General features: G+C 39.0%; 1 protein-coding gene across 1 annotated transcript; it reads left to right on the top strand.

The window, feature by feature from the left end:
* The first annotated feature begins 6,549 nt into the window (after positions 1-6,549).
* Positions 6,550-12,754, top strand: rpl19 (ribosomal protein L19). Its single transcript, XM_003222438.3, has 6 exons — positions 6,550-6,706; positions 9,563-9,669; positions 10,210-10,332; positions 10,519-10,639; positions 11,501-11,611; positions 12,571-12,754. Exons 1-6 carry the CDS (start codon positions 6,702-6,704, stop codon positions 12,692-12,694), a joined length of 591 nt encoding a protein of 196 aa, XP_003222486.1. The 5' UTR covers positions 6,550-6,701; the 3' UTR covers positions 12,695-12,754.
* Positions 12,755-21,076: the final 8,322 nt, after the last annotated feature.

Below are 21,076 nucleotides of genomic sequence, written 5' to 3'. Positions count from 1 at the left end.
ACTTTTCTTTGAAGCAGGTGTGAATGTTGTAATTAATCACCTTGATTAGCATTTAATGGCCCTGTGGCTTCAAGGCCTGGCTTCTTCTTGCCTGGGAGAATCTTTTTTTGGGAGGTGTTAGCTGTCTCTGATTGTTTACTGTCTGGATTTCTTCTGTTTTCAGAGTGTTGTTCTTTATTTATTATCCTGATTTTAGAGTTTTTTTTTAATACTGAGGGCTATCTGTGTTATCTAAATCCACACTGCCCTATATCCCTGTTCAAGGTTTAGTGCTAAATTCGCAAATATAGTAATTCCTACATAACATTATCATGTATTGAACTGCTTTTTCTATCGATTTGTTGTAAAACATGATGTTTTGGTGCTTCATTTGTAAAATCATAGTGTAATTTGATGTTTAATAGGCTTTTCCTTTATCTTTCCTTATTATCCAACATTTTCGCTTATCCAACGCTTTTATTTTTCAGTGATTGGTTTGGGGAGGGCGCCAAAATTCTGTTCGCCTACACTTGAAAAATACCTAGGGCCGGCTCTGCCTCCACATGTATCCCAAACTGGATGGATTTTTGGCCCCAAATAGACAATAGCAATGCATCTTAACTGGGCGGTGTATTAGCAATTTTACCACATTTCTATGCATTCTGCCTCTAACATTCAGACTGTTCGATACTTCCTTCGAAATGAAAAGAAAGTCTAAAGACTGGTGCTGCCTTTGGAAACTTGAGCAGCTTTGAAATGCTGCATCCAGAATGCTGACCAGGGCCAGTTACATGGAGCATGTAAGTTCCTTGTTCCTTGTAAGTTCCTAACAGCTCCTGGTTCATTTCTAGACACAATTCAGGTTGCTGGCCCTATATGGGTTAGTGTCTGAAAGACTGTATCTCCCATATGAGCCTATCAGAATTTTAAGATCTACAGAGGAACGCTTTCTCTTTGTCCTGCCAAGTAGAGGGTCTTTTTTATTGTGGTGTTGTATTTATCTTTTTCAACTTTTGCTTACTGTTAAAATAATTTTAAAAGGTTTATGTTGATGTTTTAATTGGTTTAAAATATATTGTAAATGTTTTTAATGATCTCTGGAAGACTTTTGGGTCTAGCTGGCAGAAAGCAAGCAGATAAAATAAATAGTCGTATGGATAAAATATCTAGCACTCAAGTGATCCTATCACAGAGATGAATAGGTAATTAGCTAGAATGCCTACCTTGACATTTTGTTCATAAATGTCCAAGTGAATGGCAGTATTGCTGGCAGACAGATACCAGACCTTTAATTTTTTTTTTGAGCATTATTTCATTAAAAAAAAGCTCCTAGTCCCATTACTACCCAAAGTCCTGGGATTTATTTTATCCCTCTCTGTTTATATGAGCCATGCCCTAAACCGAATACTCAGAGAACATAGCAACCTGATTAAAACACATTTTTACAATAGAAAAAAACAGTAAAATACTTGAAATGTGCTTGCTTAACTACAAGTTTTCTCCCTTCGCTTCCACATGAAAAGAGTTTCACAAAGATAGTTCGCTTATGTTGCTCTGGCATTATGATTCAACAGAGAAGAGAGGTAGGGATGAAAAGGGATCGAAGAAAGGAAGCATAGCACGCAGAACAGTCAGGATATAAAAATTATTAATCATATGCTCCTGGGGAGCTTATTTCTCATTCACTGGAATTCTAAACACATTTTTTCAGGAAATTCCCTGGTGATATCATAGGACCTGCTTCGGAATAAAGCTGTTTAGAAGCTGCATCAAGTGGATTGGAGGTTCCTATGCTCAGAGATTCCCACTGTGACACTGCTTCCTGTGAGTGTGGGACTGCATGCTCAACAAGGTAAGAGACTATACTGATGACAGCATAGAAGGAGTCACGATAAACCCTTTTGAATGTCTTTTACCATGAAAACTCTTATGATGAGACCATCCAAAATGTAACAAGAGACAGTGCCAGAAGAAGGCACTCCCAGATCAGAAGGCACTCAACGAGTTACAAAGGTACAACAGAGGACAACTATGAGTAGCACTGTGGCTAATGATGCATCTGGATTCAAGCCAAAAGGACATTCCACTGTTGACATGTTCAGAGGAGAAAGGAAAGTCCAAAGTGGCAAAATGCATTATAGGAACATAATGACAGGATAATATCAATAAAACCTTTGAGAAAAACTATCAATATAAGCATAATCCAAGTTTATGCTGCAATTACAGAGGCAGAGGAAGAAGAAAACGAATGATTCTATGATGGAAAGCCCAAGAAGAAAGTAATTACATGCTACAATAGGACTTGGTTTTAATCTCAGACAATTGGAAAGCAAAAGTAGGAAACAGAGCAGAATCAAAGATGTTCTGGCCAATGCAGGAGACCAATCGACTGAATTTCATAAGGCCCGCAGTTTGTGCATCACAAACACATTCTTCAAATAACTAAAGAAATGATTGTATACAGTGACATCATATGATAAGCAAATAAACGAGATCACTGGAATATGGAGAAGCTCTATTTTTTTTGCAAAAACAAGATGAAGAACAGATTTCAGCATAGATTGCAAATATCAAAAAATAGAATAATGCTAAAGAAAAACAGTAAAACAATCGTGCCAAAATACAACAGGTAAAGATCAAGATAGAGTTTAAAGATAATGTGAAAAACACAGATTTGAACTTTTAAGCCAGATTGACCAGAAGCCAAAAGTACTATAGAGTGAAATCAGGAATATTATCATGTGGGATGCAAAAGGACACTACGTGCAGCCAAAAAAGATAGAGAAGTCTGAATGGATGGCAGATGAAATTCTTTAAGCATTTAAGGAGAGAGAAGTTAAAGGAAACAGAACCCTGAATGCAACTCTTCAGTGACTTGTGCATAGGGACAAATTCTCATTCATTTTTATTAATCACATTGAATTCACACTTAATACTCTGCAGGCAACAAATATTCAGGAATTTAAGACTATGAAAACTGAATTCCACTACATTTAAATAATTTAAATGCTGTTCATGCTGTTTTACTTTATTTTGCTTTTATTTTTAAAGCTGCTTTACATTTCTAAACTGATTCTGTCTTCAGATAAAATACAAGGTAGGACGTAAAGATATTAATCATGTAAGTAATTAATTTTCACAATTTAAAAACAGGGAAGGTGACATGCTTTAGGACAACTTTCATGCTAGTATGTTTTTGAGCCATGGCACCCCAATCGACAATAACAAGACTTTAAGCAAGAGATACGATTTTTTTTCTTTATTTTAAAAACATTTTTAACTCTTTCAAGGTTTTGCAATGTTGAAGTCGCTGGAGGTTCCGGGGGACCCAGCAGCAACTGTACCACAAACTGCTAAACCCTTTAATAAATGTATAAAAATTTATTTATTTATTTACATCACTTTTACCCCGCCTTTCTCTCCGAGGAGACTCAAAGCGGCTTACAGTAAATAGGCAAAAATTCAATGCCTAAAAACAATGCAAAAACAACAATTCATATAAAACAATCTACAAAAAATAAAATAAAAATCTCAGGGCCCCCTATTTGCCTAAGCTTCTGGAACAGAGATTGCTATACAAGTAAGAAAGGTCCTGCTAGTGATCTCCCAAACCAGATAATATCAGACCTCTTGTGTATGTTTTCAAGACAAATAATCCTTTTATCACTGAGATGGGTTTAGCATGTTCACTTGTTTAACTGGAAGCTTACCATTCCCACTGAAGAGAAGGCTAAAACAGAGATGAATACATTAGCCTCCTGAATAGGCTAATAATAAGAGTCTGGTTATCCAGTACTGTCACCTGTTGTTTCCTGAGTCTTGCACCTTTGTCTTCATGGAACTGGACACTTAAGTCAATCAAGGAATCATCTGCATACCCATGTCATCATTTTCCCCAGTTTTGTGCCCGCTCGGGGGCATCTTAGTAATGGACTGTTCTTCTTCTCACCATGGGGCTCTCCTCCTGCCAGTGAAGTCAGGGAAACCTCCAGCCCATCCCTGCATGGATCCTAGCTGGTCCGGTTTCTCACCCAATCAGGAGGAGGTGTGGGAAGTCTAAATTGCTATCAAGAGTGTATAAAACGTCTTATATTTTTCTATGGCATTATGCTTGTACATTTTGAGTGTTGGCTGGTACTTACATCCCTTTTGACCAAACAATAAAAAACCTCTGTAGTTTGCCTTCAATCCAGAGTGCTTGTTCTCTGTCCTGGCTCATCTGCTTTAGCAGAAGCTCACTGGGCACAGACCTCCTTATCTGTGGTAACTCCCCATTATAAGGATCTGCCACTTCCAGAACAACCTCAGTAAAAATAGAACACCTGTTATCTGAAACCCCCAAATCCTCCAAAATCTCAAACTATCCACATGGACTCAGCAAGCCCATAGTAACACCTTTGCTTTCTAATGGTTTCGTGTAGATTTGTTTAATGTCCAAAATTAATTTTAAAATATTGCGTATAAATTACCATCAGGGTTTATGTATAAGGTTTAATTTTAAAATATTGCGCATAAAATTATCATCAAGGTTTATGTGAAACATACATGATTTTATAAAATGCATTTTATGTTTAGACTTGGGTCCCATCTCCAAGACACCACATTATATCCATACATGTAAATACAGGCAGGCATTCCCAAAATTTTGAAAATCCAGAAATCAAAACACTTTCTGCTTTGAATCATTTCCAGCAAGGGAAGCTTTATGATGTCACTGGAACCTTTACTAAATGCATTATGTCATACTCTGCACAGGCACACTCTTTCAGAACAAGTCCAGACAAGTCCAGTAATTCTGTTCCAGCAGAAGAGAAGGCTAATTTCAACATAGACTTCTAGTATCTTAAGACTCATGCATAGAGTCCAACTTCTGGGTTACTTTTCCCTGAACGAGTATGAAAATTCCCTGCCTAAAACAATCACAAAATCACAGAGTTGGAAGGGGCATTGAGTCCAATTTCCTTTTCAATGTAGGACCTCCAGCTAAAGCAGCATTTCTCAACCTGGGGGTTGGGACCCCTGGGGGGTCGAAAGGAGGGTTTCAGAAGGGACGCCAAAGACCATTAGAAAACACATATTTCTGATGGTCTTAGGAACCCAAACCCCTCCAGTATTTTCTATTGGTTCTGTGTGGGAAGTTTGGCCCAATTCTATCATTGGTGGGGTTCAAGGGGCTCTTTGATTGTAGGTGAACTTTAAATCCCAGCAACTACAACTCCCAAATATCAAGGTCTATTTTTCCCAAACTCCACCAGTGTTCAAATTTGGGCATATTGAGTATTCATGCCAAATTTGGTCCAGATCCATCGCTGTTTGGAATCCAGTGCTCTCTAGATGTAAATGAACTATAACTCCAAAATTCAAGGTCAATGCCCACCAAACCTTTCCAGTATTTTCTGTTGGTCATGGGAGTTCTGTGTGCCAAGTTTGGTTCAATTCCATCGTTGGTGTAGTTCAGACTGTTCTTTGATTGTAGGTGAACTATAAATCCCAGCAACTACAACTCCCAAATGACAAAATCAATCTCCCCACCCCGCAACCCCACCAGTATTCAAATATGGACGTATCGGGTATTTGTGCCAAATTTGGTCCAGTGAATGAAAATACATCCTGCATATCAGATATTTACATTATGCTTCATAACAGCAACAAAATTAGTTACGAAGAAGCAACGGAAATACTTTTATGATTGGGGGGTCATCACAACATGAGGAACTGTATTAAGGGGTCACGGCATTAGGAAGGTGGAGAACCACTGAGAGAATGCATCCCCAGCAAGGAGCTGTCCTGCTTGGTTCATATGCTTACCGGCTGTTAGGAATTATGGGAGTTGAAGTCCAAAACACCTGGAAGGCCCAAGTTTGCCCATGCCCCATTAATGTGGTTGAGATCTGAAAGCATTTTAAATTATTTTAAAGTAGTAGGACCCTTCCAGAGCCATATAACCCCAAATATCAAGGCAGAAAATCCCACAATATCTGCTTTGATCTGAGTTATCTGAGTCCACACTGCCATATATTCCAGTTCAAAGCAGATAATGTGGGATTTTATTCAGCTGTGTGGAAGGGGCCTCAGAGCTCTGCCAGACAGGCCCTCTATCCCAGGATCCGATCCCTGGTTTTCTGTTTATTCCAGATTATCTGGCAGTGGGGATTCATATAATCCCGTTCAGATCAAAAAAGCTAGGACCAGATCCTGGGATACAGGGCCTGTCAGGCTGCATTTCTATCGCGCAGCAAGGAAACCGCGCATCAACATGCATTTCCTATCTCTATAGTACAGCAAAACACATTTCACAGCAAAGCCCTTCTGCGCATGCGGAAGCCTCAGGGTTTCGTTTGACGCAGGCGCAGAAACCCTTGCGGTTTACGCAGGCGCAGAACGGCTTCACTGTTTCACGACGAAGCATCTCCTCTTTGACAAAAAAGATGCGCCTGCGCAAGAGGGGTTTGGACTGTACCATTTTCAGTATCCGGGGGAACAAAATATATTAAATACTTTTTACACGCGCCCCTTTTTTAATTTTGCTCGCACCTCACTTTGTATAAAGTTGAAAAGAAAATATAAGGGAGACAGGAAGTGAGGTAACAGAGAGAAGAGAGGCAAGGAAGGAAGGTGGTGACGTTGAGAGGCAAAGTGGTACAGGCCACTGAGGCCCTGCTGAGGGGCCCGCCCCTTCCGCGTTGCCTTTCTTTCCTTTCGGTGCCGTCGGCGCTGCCGCCATGAGGTGAGAGGCCGCTGAGGGAGGCCTTAGTGTTTGCGGGCGGGTTTCTTATACAACTAATTAAAAAAATACATTCTGAAAGCAGTGGTTGAAAGAAGGGAAATAAAAGTATCTGGGGGAGGATGTTTGTGGAGGAGGCGGGGAGGCCTGGGCGAGGCCTGTTGGGCCTATGAGGCGGAAGGAGAAGGAAAGGCCCAGGCTTCCAGTACAGATACAGGCCGCGAATAGATATATATGTATACCAATATGGAGGAAGCCTACATAAACATAAATGGATGTACACAGACACACACATATATGTACCGTTTATTCGATATAAATAAATGCATTAATATAATATCTTATTTCTTACCCGCCTCTTCGTGGCGGGTTACAACATAGCAAAAAAAATCACATAACCATCAAATATTATATTATATTATATTACACATGTTAAAACGTATTTCTATATAGTGCTGAGTACAAAGATTAAAATAGTGATCACAAGACTTACAGGTGCGTATAATAATAATTGAATTTGTTTCTCTCACAGCTCGAGGCAGGGTACAACATGGTTAAAACAGATAAAATTAGCACTATTGAAATGCATATATTAAAATACACAGAAAAAAGGTCAACACTATTATTTATTTATTTACTGCATTTTTGCCCTGCTCTATCTCAGCCCCGAAGGGGACTCAGAGCAGCTTCCAAAGTGGCAACAATTCAATTCCACAATAGACATAAACATAGAAATACAATATACACTATACATTAAAATAAATAAAAATCATAAAAATCAATAAATTGAATAAACTGTTAAAAGCACAAAAACCTAAAATTATAATCCAGGAGCCATTCCAATCATATTTCAATCACTTCATAGCTGCCTATTGCACCGTGCTACTCTCTGAATGTGTGATCCCACAGCCAGATTTTAAGTTTATATACTAATACTAATCAAATATAGGTTACAATTCACAGTTTAAAATTGACAGGGGAGGCCTGCCAGAAGGTTGTCTCTTGAAACAAGCTGTCTGGTCTCTTTCATATATGACATCTGATTATATATGGGTACACATGCTCAGATCCAGGCCCAATACCCGAAAGCAATTATCCTATTGGGTTAATTGTAAAGGTCTATTTTATACTGTATTTTCTGTGCTGTTGTAAACCGCCTTGAGTTCATTGGAGAAAGGTGATGTAAAAATTCCCAAATAAATAAAACAGGCATGGGCAAACTTCGGCTCTCCTGATGTTTTGTACTTCAATTCACAAAATTCCTAACAGCTGGTAGGCTGTTAGGGATTGTGGGAGTTGAAATCCAAAACACCCAAAAGGCCAAAGTTCACCCATGCCTGCCCTAAAGGTACCAGATCTTGTCTGATCTTGGAAGTTAAACATGGTGATTCCTAGTTAGTACAGTCAACTTTCCTTATCCATGGATTCAACCATTCTAGCTTGATCGTATCCCCCCTCCACACACTCTATAAAAGTAATCCTTGATTTTGCCATTTCATATAAGAGACCATTTACTACACCATTGTATACAATGGGACTTGAGCATTCACAGATCCACAGGAGAGCTGCTGTACTTGGATGGGAGACCACTAATTATGATTATTATATTTATTTGTACCCTGCTTTATTTCCCCCAAAGGGAACTCAAAGCAACTTAACACAAAAATGTTAGCACAGCATTTAAAATATACAAATATTAAAACAGAATTAAATATAAACAGTATTAAAAGATCCACAGTTAAACCCTTTTGAACATATTTGAGAAGTACCAGGTGCTGTATGCTTAATTTTAAAGCAAAGGAAATGGCAAAATCACCTTGTCTCAGAAAACCCTGTGAATTTAATGGAGTTGCCTAAGTTGACAGGTGATTTGAAGGCATATGTGTACACACATATGTGTATAAACTTTAATTTTGATAGGTATTAGGTATGCTTTATAAAAGAAGTGGTTGATGAGTTAATATCTGTACATCTCCACTGGAAAAAAGACTGGAAGTTTTAGAATAATATTTTTTAGAAATTGGTTTGAAGAAATAGTAAATTATAAGCTGAACCTAAAACCTGGCGGTTTTTCAGAAATAATGCTGGAATGAAATGGGAGACTTAATCTGAGACTGAACTCTTAGCTTTTGGGGAAAATAAATGATATATAAAGTGTTTAACTTGTGATATTTCATGAATGGGTCTAGCGGTTCTGGGAGATAGACACCACCACACCAGGTAGGCAGGAATTAGGTGAAGCTTAAATAGAGGGCATGAGATAATGAGCAGCAGCTTTGGAGAAAGAGGGGGGAATATATGTTGTAGTTAGCCATTCTCTTCACAACTTATTATAAACTATATTTTTTATTAAAACAAAAAAAATTCTGGTGTTCTAAATGTAACAACATCTTGTTTCCAAATCAGGCTTGTTTCATCCAGTTTGAGTCCCAGGACTGGGACAAAATAATAAAATAATAATAATAATAATAATATAAAATCTAAATAACAATATAAAATCTAAATAACAATATAAAATCAGTGGATTGCCTGAAGTTAAAATTTTTTACATGTTCACTCTAGCTGAAAGCAGATGTTGAATAATGGAGTCACCTGAAAAAAACTTCATTGAAAATAAGGAATGCCTCTTCATAGTGTGTTCCTCCAAATTTTGTTGGAAGATACTGTAATTCTATTTGAAAGCATAAACTTTATATTTTGCTTATTTATCATAGAGATCTAATTGTTAAAGCACATCTGAAAAGATTTTGTCATTTTGACTATCAAATGAAATTATAAAAACATTTAGAATAATTTCCCAGTTGCTTGCTTTGCTTTCTGGGAAATCCCTAACTTTTGTGTGATGTTTCGTGTCTTCAGTATGCTAAGGCTCCAGAAGAGGCTGGCCTCCAGCGTTCTGCGCTGTGGCAAGAAAAAGGTCTGGTTGGATCCCAATGAGACCAATGAAATTGCAAATGCCAATTCTCGTAAGTGACTATTTCCTGTGTTTATGAGCTCTTATTTGAAATACTGCATTCAGAAAGCTGTTTTTAGAATACAGTAAAACTATTACATTAAGTTTGTCTTCATATGCTTTCAATAAATATTTTATGGTATGGTATGGTATAGTATGTGGTAAGCCTACTGTGTTGTCTTATGAATAGATATGGAAACAGTTTTTTTCTTAAAAATGTAACTAGTTCATATATTCAATTAATTTCTATGTAATTGTTTTTGAGTTGCCAGTATTGTGCTTAAATTTAGCAGGATATCTTCTCGTTCAGTTGTGCATATTTTCCTGCTAATCGTTGTTAGGTGAATTCTGAAGACAACTTGGTTGCCCAAATATTTTTTGAATTAGGCAAACAATTTTAAGATGATGACATGTTAGCTCTTTACAGTTTGAGAACTGAAATTGCAGAGCAGAGCATCGCTGTAGTTGTTTGTGTGTGAAAATCACACCTGGGAATATCTTGGCTGTAGTATGTAATGATCTGTGATTATATATATATATATTTATCTTCTAGGTCAGCAGATAAGAAAATTAATCAAAGATGGTTTGATTATTCGTAAACCAGTGACCGTTCATTCAAGAGCACGATGCCGTAAAAACACCTTGGCTCGCCGTAAGGGCAGGCATATGGGTATTGGTAAGTCTTGATTTCTCAGCTTTCACTATCTTCGATTCACTAGGCAGATGACTTTAGGCAGTTTTTACACATGAGGAACAACAGGCATTTAATAAACATTATGAAGCCTTTGCAGAAATGCACATTGCTCTGTGCCTAACGGTAGAGGAAATTAAGTCAGTGGTTAACATTTTATTTCTTGTTCAGGTAAGAGAAAAGGTACTGCCAATGCCCGTATGCCTGAGAAAGTTACTTGGATGAGAAGAATGAGGATTCTGAGGCGTCTGCTTCGCCGCTACAGGGAATCCAAGAAGATTGATCGCCATATGTAAGCCTGGGAAAAATGTCTTTACCCATTTGGTTACCTAGAGCAGTTGTGGAGTTGTACACATGCTTCACAGGGAATTCTAAGAGAAAACATAATATCTGTTTTTTAGTTGAGAGTTGAATAAGGCCATTTTACTGAGCAATGTTCTACGTAGGCTTAAATATCCTGAAGGCACCAGATCATGTCCGATCTTGGAAGCTAAGTAGGGTCAACTCTGGCTAGTACTTGTTTGAGGGACTGCCAAAGAATACCAGGTGCTTTAGGCTATATTTCAGTAGAAGGAACTAGCGAAACTACCTTTGAGTATTCCTTGCCTAAGAAAACCCTTTGAAATTCATAGAGCTACAATGAATTGACAAACTGAAGGCACATATGCACACTTATGCCACATTCTACCATTGAACTGTAGTATCATAGAATTGGAAGAGACCTCATGCGTGATCCAGTTCAACCTCCTACTGTGCAGGAAAAGCACAATCAAAGTACCCCCGATAGATGGCCATCCAGCCTCTGTAGCCTCCAAGGAAGTACCTTCCACCACACTCTGAGGCAGTCTTGCACTCTTAAATAGCTCTCACATTTGGGATCTTCCTAATGTTCAGGTGGAATCTCCTTTCCTGTAATTTGAACCCATTATGCTAACATTCTAGCTCCCATCATCCCTTCCTATTGATCATATTGGCTGGAGCTGATGTAAGTTGCAGCCCAAAAACATGTTGAGTTTAGCTGTATGCAGCTCCAGCCTCTGATTTCCCTTTGTTGGTGAAAGGCCACATGGTTTTTTAAAGGGGATCTATTACAAAGTACTGTTTCTCTGAAAGAGACCTGCTCAGGTCTTCCTGTGTTTGCCCTCTTTTCTAGGTACCACAGTTTGTACCTGAAGGTGAAAGGTAACGTGTTCAAGAACAAGCGGATCCTGATGGAGCACATCCATAAACTGAAGGCAGACAAGGCTCGCAAGAAGCTTCTGGCGTAAGTTTCTAATCCTCCTTCTTGGCGGGGTTATTTCATCTTTTTAGACTTTGAATGATCTTTGAAATTGTGTCTGTCTTTTATTCCTTGTCTACATGCAGAACCACACTTGACATAAAAAATTAGAGGCTAAGAAACAAAAAATCTGCTGTATAATTTCATAATACAGTATGTAAGGGAAATGAGCTCTTGAGTGTATAGTATGTACAGTTCAACTCTTTAAAGCAGGGTTTACTTCTTCAAAAAAAAAAGTCTTAGAAAAGAGAGGTTCTCTGTCTGGGTCATGGAGTTCTAATTACCCAGGCCCTGTTCCTTTGGGAATTGTGAGAGGCATCCCTGTTTTTTTCTGACCATCAAAGCTCTACTTTCCCTCCTTTCTTGACCAGAAAGAGGCACGGAGAAGCAAAACACAGCTTCTGACTGAACTGTATAGTTCAGGAAAAATTCCTTGAGTTGTTTGGGTCAATCTGGACTTTTGTTTTCCTTAGTTAAGGAGGATGTGGTGTGGATCACGCCGGCTCTCAATAGCTTAGCTGTATTTCCATTTTGAGGTTTATCTGTGCTGTATTCTGTCCATTTGGGGATGGGGAAGTGATATAGATAAAGTGATATGGGTGAAGCCAACTGTCCTTATTAAGATCACCAGGAAGTGATGGAATGACCTAGGAGTGACTGTCTCCATTGTCATACTTCATCCTGTCACAGATAAGGGAGGGTTTTGCTTTGTTTATTGGAGAAAGGAGAGCAATCTCAGCCATTGCATAAATGAATTAAGAAACCCCCCACGAAAGGCATTTGTGTTTTCCCTCCCTCAAATTTGGAGAGAGCAGAGTATTCAGAACTTGGCAGGGGAGAGTAGTTGACTTAGCTTTATAGAATTCATATTAATTGAAGGTACTGGAAATAGCAAAGTGTTGTTGGTGGTGGTGTGCCTACAAATAACTTTTCTTGTGTTTCAGTGACCAGGCTGAAGCCCGGAGGTCCAAGACCAAGGAGGCCCGTAAGCGCCGTGAAGAACGCCTGCAAGCCAAGAAAGAAGAAATCATCAAAACCCTGTCTAAGGAGGAAGAAACCAAGAAATAATTTCTGCCTTTCTGTGTACATAGTGCTCAAAGGGTATCAAATAAATCTCTTTAAAATTAATCTTTGCCAAATCACTTTTACTATATGAATAGAGTTGCTTTAAAGTGTGATGGCTTTTTTGGTTTAGAATAGCAGCTTGACTAAAAATTTGATCTAGATTTTTGTTTCATTTTTTGAGTTATATAATCCTCTTAGAGAGATGCTAAAATTGCTCTATTGCAATTTCATATACTTAATTATGCATACAAATTAATTTATTAAAAATACTTAGTTTGCTGCTCAATGAAATATTTACACTATTCAGAAGCTTATGTCAGAATTTTTGAACATGTAGCTCACATGCATTTGCTCTATTTTTATCTTAGAGTAGCAATGAAGACAGGGACTTCTGATCTGTATTTTCTGTACATGTGTAAGTAAAGAAAACAAGATTATATGACAAAAGGACTTTAAAGAAGGCATAGGTAGTGCTGTATTTCTTCCATTCTAAGATGCGCTTTTTCCTGTTAAAATAGGGTGAGTTTTAGAATCACAGGTGCATCTGAAGTATTTTTTTTAAAGTTGGTACTGAAATTAGGGTGCATCTTAAAATCAATGGTGTTTCACAATTGAAACATCGTAATTAGACAGAAGTTTTGTTCTATGAAATGGAAAGTGAGGAGCCAGTGGGATGTAATGTCTTAAGTTTTGAAGGAAGGGAGATTAGGACTGGAATCTCTACTCAGTCTATTGGATGACCTTGGGCAAGTCACGCTTTCCCAGCTTTAGAGGAGGACAGTGTCAAACCCCCTTAATAAATCTTGTCAAGAAAAATCTATTATAAGGTTGCCGCAAGTCACATTTGTCAATTTAAAGGAACAACACAGTAAATAAAATTTCATGCTATTTGATAATTCGGATCATGAATATTAAAAATTTAACAGGTGATCTAAGGTCCAGTAAGGAAAGCATGACTTCAGATATGTTTCTATCTGACTTGTCCAGTCATGTAGAAAAACAGACTTCTTGAGGCTAAAAGAAATGTTCACATTCATGTTCTTATACTATGGATCTTGGTTTGAGAGCTTCCGCTCGGGATCCCTGACTATGGGTTGGATGTTGCACAGTCTGAAATCCAATACGTGGAAGAACCATTCGACTTCATGTGAACATCAGTTTTAGCGGGGTACCTAGGAATCTTCCTTGCTGTAAGGAAGTAAAAAGGCTGTCTATTCTCCAGAATCTTAAACCTTTGTTCACCAGAGGAATAATCCATACAGTGGTCTGAAATTGAGAGCTTTCTAACCTCAGCAATCTTGAAACAGCACTTTCTGTTAGTGTGGAAAAGGTCTTATTAGCAGTTAAAGGAGTTTAGTGAGGTTAGGTCACCTTTTGGAGAAGGAGCCCCCTGGTGGCGTAGTGGGTTAAAACCTTGTGACTTGAAGGTTGGGTTGCTGACCTGAAGGCTTCCAGGTTCGAATCCAACCCAGGGAGAGCACAGTTGAGGCTCCCTCTATCAGCTCCAGCTCCATGCGGGGACACAAGAGAAGCCTCCCACAAGGATGGTAAAAACATCAAAACATCTGGGTGTCTCCTGGGCAGTGTCCTTGGAGACAGCCAATTCTCTCACACCAGAAGTGACTTGCAGTTTCTCAAGTCGCTCCTGACACGGAAAAAAAACCTTTTGGAGGCCCAAAGGTGTGATTGTGGAACCCTGTTATAGTCAACTTTTAAGTCTGCTGACGTTGGAAGCTCAGAACCACATTTATTCTGACTGCAGCCAATCTAATTTCATTTGAAAGTGAAATAACTCCTTGTATCTGAGGAAGAGTAGGGGTGTAACCTATTTTAAAAGTTTTTAACATATAAAAGGGTGATTTGACACATTTTCAGGTATCATTTTTCTGGTATGGAAGCCTTGTGTTGTGCATTTGAAGCATCCACTCTCCATCTTTCTCAAATTCATCAGTAATTCAAGCACTGCAGGGATGTAAATAAGTCCAAAAATATTCTTCTTTAGTCTTTAGAGCATTATTTTTCATTTCCATTGTGATTTTCAAGAGGTATATTGCAATAGTTTTACTTCAGGCTTGTTTCTAGTTCACTGTTTGGGAATTGGTTTCTGGATAATGGTGTAAAAAATTCTGGTTGGCTCCAAAGGTATGTCAGATTGCAGTACTGACCTTTTCATACGCTTCTTTGTTGACATTCAATCTACTGACTTTCCTCGCACTCAGCTGCATACATTACCTGAGGCCATCAGAGTGCCAATAGTAAACAGAAAGTGACATGGTCCCTGCTGCCAATCCTTGTCTGTTAATTAGATAATTAATCCCAACACAGACACAAAAGATCAAGTCTATTAGCCTCTGGTAAAAATGAGGGCAAAGGTGCTTTCCAGATGGCCACTGCAGTGACATTTCATGCATTTTTAGACTGAAAATCAAAGCAAGTATCTACCTAAAAATCACAAGCTTTTATGACAAGGTAATCATAATAGGCCTGTGTGGTAGGTGACAGATATATCTATTAGAATAAATAAAATGTAAAATACCAATTTTGTATCTGTATCAGCTGTACACAATGACATTTTAAATCCAAAGGCCTGTTGACAATCTGAAACGACAATTGGCCAAATGATCAACAGAATAACAAGAAACCACAAGTGGCATAGTGCTCTCGTCTAGACTTTTCTAGACTAATAAAAACTGCCCCCCCCCCCCCCCCCCCCGGAAATCACTTTGGCCACAGCAATTGATCTTTAATTGCAATTTACACTCACAAGAGACTCTTGGATGTTTTCTAGATGACAATCCTAATGCAGAATGACAGTGAAGCCTAACATGCTTGGCTAAGGAACTTTTTAAAAAATATTTTTATTCGATACGCTTAAAATCAATCAGGAGAAATTAAGTATACAGCATGTGCACATCATAACTGAGTAATTAAATGTTCAATCAGTAATAATGGGGTGGATCCAGACTGTTCAACCCTTTTATACTACACAATTAGTGTAGTATGACGCAAAAGTACTTCCTGTGGGACTCCATGTGTAAACTCAGAAGTGTATAGAAACAGATGAGTATGAAGTCAGGGATTAATCGTGTTAAGAGCCCCCGATTCATGCGGGGATGGCTGAAGGCACCTAATTTTACATGTGAGGGAATCTGTCAGATTTGGTTGTGTTAGATCACTTCATTGACTTTAAAGAGTGGGCATTCCTGTGGGCGGTTTCCAAATGAGCATTGATGCTTCTTTTCTTGCCAGTAATCCTTGCTTTTTGATATATTACCACTTCGCTATTGCTATATTTTCCCTCCTTTTTTAGTTCTAGATTTTCACATTTCCAAAGTTTCTCTTTTTTAATGAAAAAAGAAAGAAAAACGGTATGGGTGAGGACTACATTTGCCTGTGTGATAGCACAGAATGCGTAGGATTACTGTAGAAATGGACAAAAGTACATTGTGCATGATGGGGTGAATAAATTATCCGTTTTCATTATAAATGCAACAGAATGAAACGTTACGGTACGAAGATGATTCCCTCCCCCATGGGATAAGGTCACTGTCATGTAATGTATGATTGCTAGTGTAGCTTTAACCCCCAGCCAGATCAGCTAGATTTAGTGGTTTGAGCATTGGACTATGGCTCTGGAAAACAGGGTTTGGATCCATGTTCAGCCCTGGAAACATGCCAGGAGACTTTAAGCAGGTCACACTTTCTCAGCCTCAGAGGGCAGCAAAAGCAAAATAGGGCTGCCTTAGGGTTGCCATATCAGAAATGATTTGAAGGCACACAAAAAGAAGAAAAATCAGCCTAGGTGACCTGACCTCATTAATTTCTTAGATTATTTCCTCTGGTAAGAAATAGAAAGTTCATATGAGGTTTTTAGAAGTTTTGCCAGTTCCTTTTTCTGAATTAAGCCTCTTACAGCACCTGGTATACATTGGTATTCCTGTCCAAGTACTAACCAGAGGTGGAGCCCCCAGTGGTGCAATGGGTTAAACCCTTGTGCTGGCAGGACTGTTGACCAAAAGATTGGCAGTTCGAATCTGGGGAGCAGGATGAGCTCCAGTCTGTCAGCTCCTGCTTCCCATGCGGGAACATGAGAGAAGCCTCCCACAGGATGGTAAAACATCTGGGCATCCACTGGGCAACGTCCTTGCAGATGGTCTATTCTCTCACACAGAAGCGACTTGCAGTTTCTCAAGTTGCTCCTGATGCGAAAAAGAAACTAACCAGAGGTGACCTTGCTTAGCTTCCAAGATCAAATATGATCTGGAACCTTTGGTCAGTAATAATTCAACTCCTGGGAGGTTTTAAACCGCACTGTCCTAGCCACAACTTGCCTCAACCTGCAATATGGGCACAATAATATAGGGGTTTTTTGTTGTTGTTATGTCCCTTCTAGGTGTTTCTGGTTTACAGAAATCCTAAGGTGAACCTATCGCATGGGTTTTTTGTGTGGCAAGATTTGTTCAGAAAAAGTTTATCATTGTCTTCCTTCAAAGTTGAGGGAGTGAGATGCCTCCAAGGTGGAGTTCCCAGAAGTGCAGTCCAACACTCAAATTACTATAATGCAGTTTTATGTAAGATAATGTATTTTGTTGTTGAGCACTTTCCAGTCATTTCTGACATATGGAGACCCCAAGGGTTTTCTGGGACTAAGAGAATGTAACTTACCCAAGGTCAACCAATGGGTGTTCATGGCTAAGCGGGGATTCAAACCCTGTTCTCCAGAGTCATAGTCCAATGCTCAAACCACTATGTCACACTGGCCCCTGTAATTTATTTACCTCTTCTTTATTTATTGAGCACGACTCAATTCCAGTTTCATTAAAAACTTGGATTTCTCAATTAGGTGATAGTTCACATTTGAGTCTTTTGGGTAATTTAAAAATAGTTTTGCAACATGAACCAGAAAATGACTCATTCAGACAATGAGATGTTCTCCTTATATTTTAAAATGTAACTCTTTCCACTCAGTTCTATATTTTTAAACATTTTTGCCTGATGAGGAAGTTGCTGGAGCTTTGTCAGCTTACATGATGTATTTTGAGCATTTCAGTCTTTTGTGGCATTTGTATTTTGTTGCATTTTGCTGCAATGGACAGCATAGCTAGCTAGCTAATATCCTGAATACGCTTCCTTTGGTTGCCACACTTGCTTTTCTCCATAGCAGCCACAGGAGGGCTGCAAACACCCACATTTTCCCTGCATTTTACCTAGATGTGGATACTCAGAGAACTAAGGCAATAGCATTTATGATTTATCAAGTGTTAATAAGGCTGGATGTAACTTTCCCACTTAGTCAGAAGTATTCAAAGGAGTAAACATTACACAAAATGATTCAAAGCAATTTAAAAATTATTTAGTGCTTTAATGTATTTGGAACACAGTTTTTGGACTACTTTTGGACATGATGTGAGATTTGAATTCATTTTGGGTAGTTTGTTCATCTCACCTTTTCCCCATGCAAATACACATTCTGTAAAACAGGTTTAGCTTCCCTCAGCCAAATATATGTGCCATACTTTCCACTGACTCCACAGACAAATTCCAACTACTCTTTAGAGATAGCTCCGTACTAGCTGAATCTACAAACAATGCAAACACATCTCAGTTCTGAAATGATACCTTGAATGATATGCTCCAGTCAAGGAGTCGGCATGGTGCAATGTGAGACCAGAGTCTGAACCCCAGCTCATCTGTGGAAAGTGATGTTGAACAGAAAGTCACATTCTTCTATTTTCAGAGAAAGGCAATGACCAAGGAAACTCTGTTATAGTATTGCCCTAGGGTCCTTGCATTAGAAATGACTTATAGGCACACAACAAAACAATCCAATCACAATTTAATTATTTTTTAGAGCTACAGTGTTCCCTCACTACTTCGCGGTTCACTTTTCACGGATTTGCTGTTTTGCGGTTTTTCAATAAACTCTAAAAGAATATTATAAATCATAAAAATTACAATTTATAACCTAAGGAAGGGAGGAAGGAGAAGCCAAAGGGAGAGAAAAGGAGCCCAAGCGGCAATGAGAGGAGAAGGAAGCGATTTATAGACACACGATTGATTAATAAAGACTTAAAATAGTGTATAACTACTAAATTAATGTATAAATATTAAAATAAATATAGCATCCCTACTTCGCAGATTTTGACTTATTGTGGGTGGTCCTGGAACGTAACCCCCGTAATAAGTGAGGGAACACTGTATATACTTTTTCAAAGACTGATAATTTGATGAAAACATCAAGGAAAGGGAAAGTGTTGGCAAGGTCCTGAAAGTAGAGACACACATTCTAGCACCATAGGAATTATGTTTCAACTTTCATATAATGGAGATTGTATGCCCCTAGACTAGGCATGGGCAAACTTGGGCTCTCCAGTTGTTTTGGACTTCCACAATTCCTAACTGTCAGGATCACCATGTCAGCCTGGAACTGGCTGCTATGGTTCCCTACCATAAAGAAGGGAGGTGAGGGAAGGGAGGCTGAGTACAGGGAAAGTAGTGTAGATAAGACATCTGTTTTGTCAGGGAAATAGAAATTGCAGGTAACAGACTGGTACAGTGTTTGGTCACTGGGGTGGGGGTGTGTGTGGATGGGAGTTGGTCTGTTATATTACAGGGTGTTTGAGCAGGAAACTTTAGAACAGTGTTGTCGAAAGCTTTCATGGCCGGAATCACAGGGTTGTTGTGTGTTTTTCAGTCTGTATGGCCATGTTCTAGAAGTATTCTCTCCTGACGTTTCACCCACATCTATGGCAGGCATCCTCAGAGGTTGTGAGGTATCACAACCTCTGAGGATGCCTGCCATAGATGTGGGCGAAACATCAGGAAAATACTTCTGGAACATGGCCATACAGACTGAAAAACACGCAACAACCCAACTTTAGAACTGTCTTATCAGAGAATGTGGAAAGAAGGAACAAATCATTTGTCTCCAACTTATCATTGTAAGCTTGATTTCAACTCCAAGATCTTCCAGAGTCTTACATTTTTCTTAACGCAATTACAGAGAATTGTAAGAAATTACAATTATTACAATTTCTTACAGAGTCTTACACAATTCTGGCCAAAACACCTTGAGTTCCCAAGTTTGCCCATGCCTTCCCTAAAGAGATCTCTACCAGAGCTAGGCTCCTTAGGACGATGGCTGGTGTGGATCTGTCAATAGCTGGGAAGAAGTGGGCTTCCTTTGGCCATTGTAGCACCGGGCCTGGGCAACCATCTGGGATACCTGGAGGTCACCAGCAGGGATCCTCAAGTGGACTCAGCTCCATGCAACCCACATTCTGCCCTGCCATATCCAGGGGAATGGTAGTTCCCTCCACATATGTGCTGATCCAAATCAGCTTAGATTAAATAGCTGAACCAAAATGTGTATCTGGAAAAGGAAGTGGACTTTGTAAGGCTGGGGTTTGTTGCTGGTCCGGGAAGGATGGAAGGAGACTTCATGTGAGGGATGGGGGCTATTGCAGTACATCCCAGCTCTACATCCTTAGGAAATGATAACTTCATTCCATGGTCGAATTATGTCTCTCTTTTGTTAGGGGTGGGGATAGTCATGTTCGATAACAATAACACACTGATTACTGAGAGCAGTTGACTTTGAGGCAATAACTTGCTGTGCTGTTGTTGTTGTTGTGCCTTCAAATCATTTCTGACTTAAGGTGAATCTATTAAAGAATTTTCAAAGTATATAAAGCAATTAACTTTTACAGCCTCATTGACTTTCTTAAGGCATTTATAGCAATCAAATGTGGACAGCTCTGGGAAGAAAAATTGAGACTTTGTTTTGGTACTGACTCTAAAAGTAATTGGAAAAGGGGGAGTGCAATGAATAGCTTTCCCAAAGGGTTGTGCCATGGCTCAATATGACAGCACATTTTCTAAGCACCCGGTCACAATTTCCATAATGGTTGTATGAATGTAGGAATTGTAGTCGAAAAAGTAACACTTTCCTTATCTGAGGAAGTCTACCAATTCTGCTCAGCTCACAATCCTCAAAGGTTGTTTGAGATTACAATATATCGCTTAGGTAGCCTTTTCATTGTTATCCTATTTTTTTCTGCTTAGCGATTAGCACTACAATAGACCCACTATGTTCCTTTTCCATCATGTACCTTACCAACTTCAGCTCTTGCAGAAGGCAGCTATATTAAAGTATAGATTTAAGAGCATGGTGTAGTGGTTTAGGTGGTGGACCAGTATAAGGACTATATGAGTTGAGGGTTCAAGTCACTGCTCAGCCATGGAAACCCATACTCTCTTACTCTGAAGGGAGTGGGAAAACCCCAAGAAAACCCCATAATAATTAGCCATAGGGTTGTCATAAATCAGAAACACAACACATGGGTCTGGCAGCCATATAGCTAGCAGTGTGTAGAATGGTTTACT

This window comes from Anolis carolinensis, chromosome 6 (genome assembly GCF_035594765.1).
Source record: "Anolis carolinensis isolate JA03-04 chromosome 6, rAnoCar3.1.pri, whole genome shotgun sequence".
Classification (NCBI taxonomy): domain Eukaryota; kingdom Metazoa; phylum Chordata; class Lepidosauria; order Squamata; family Dactyloidae; genus Anolis; species Anolis carolinensis.
This window is presented reverse-complemented; position numbering and strand designations above follow the sequence as displayed.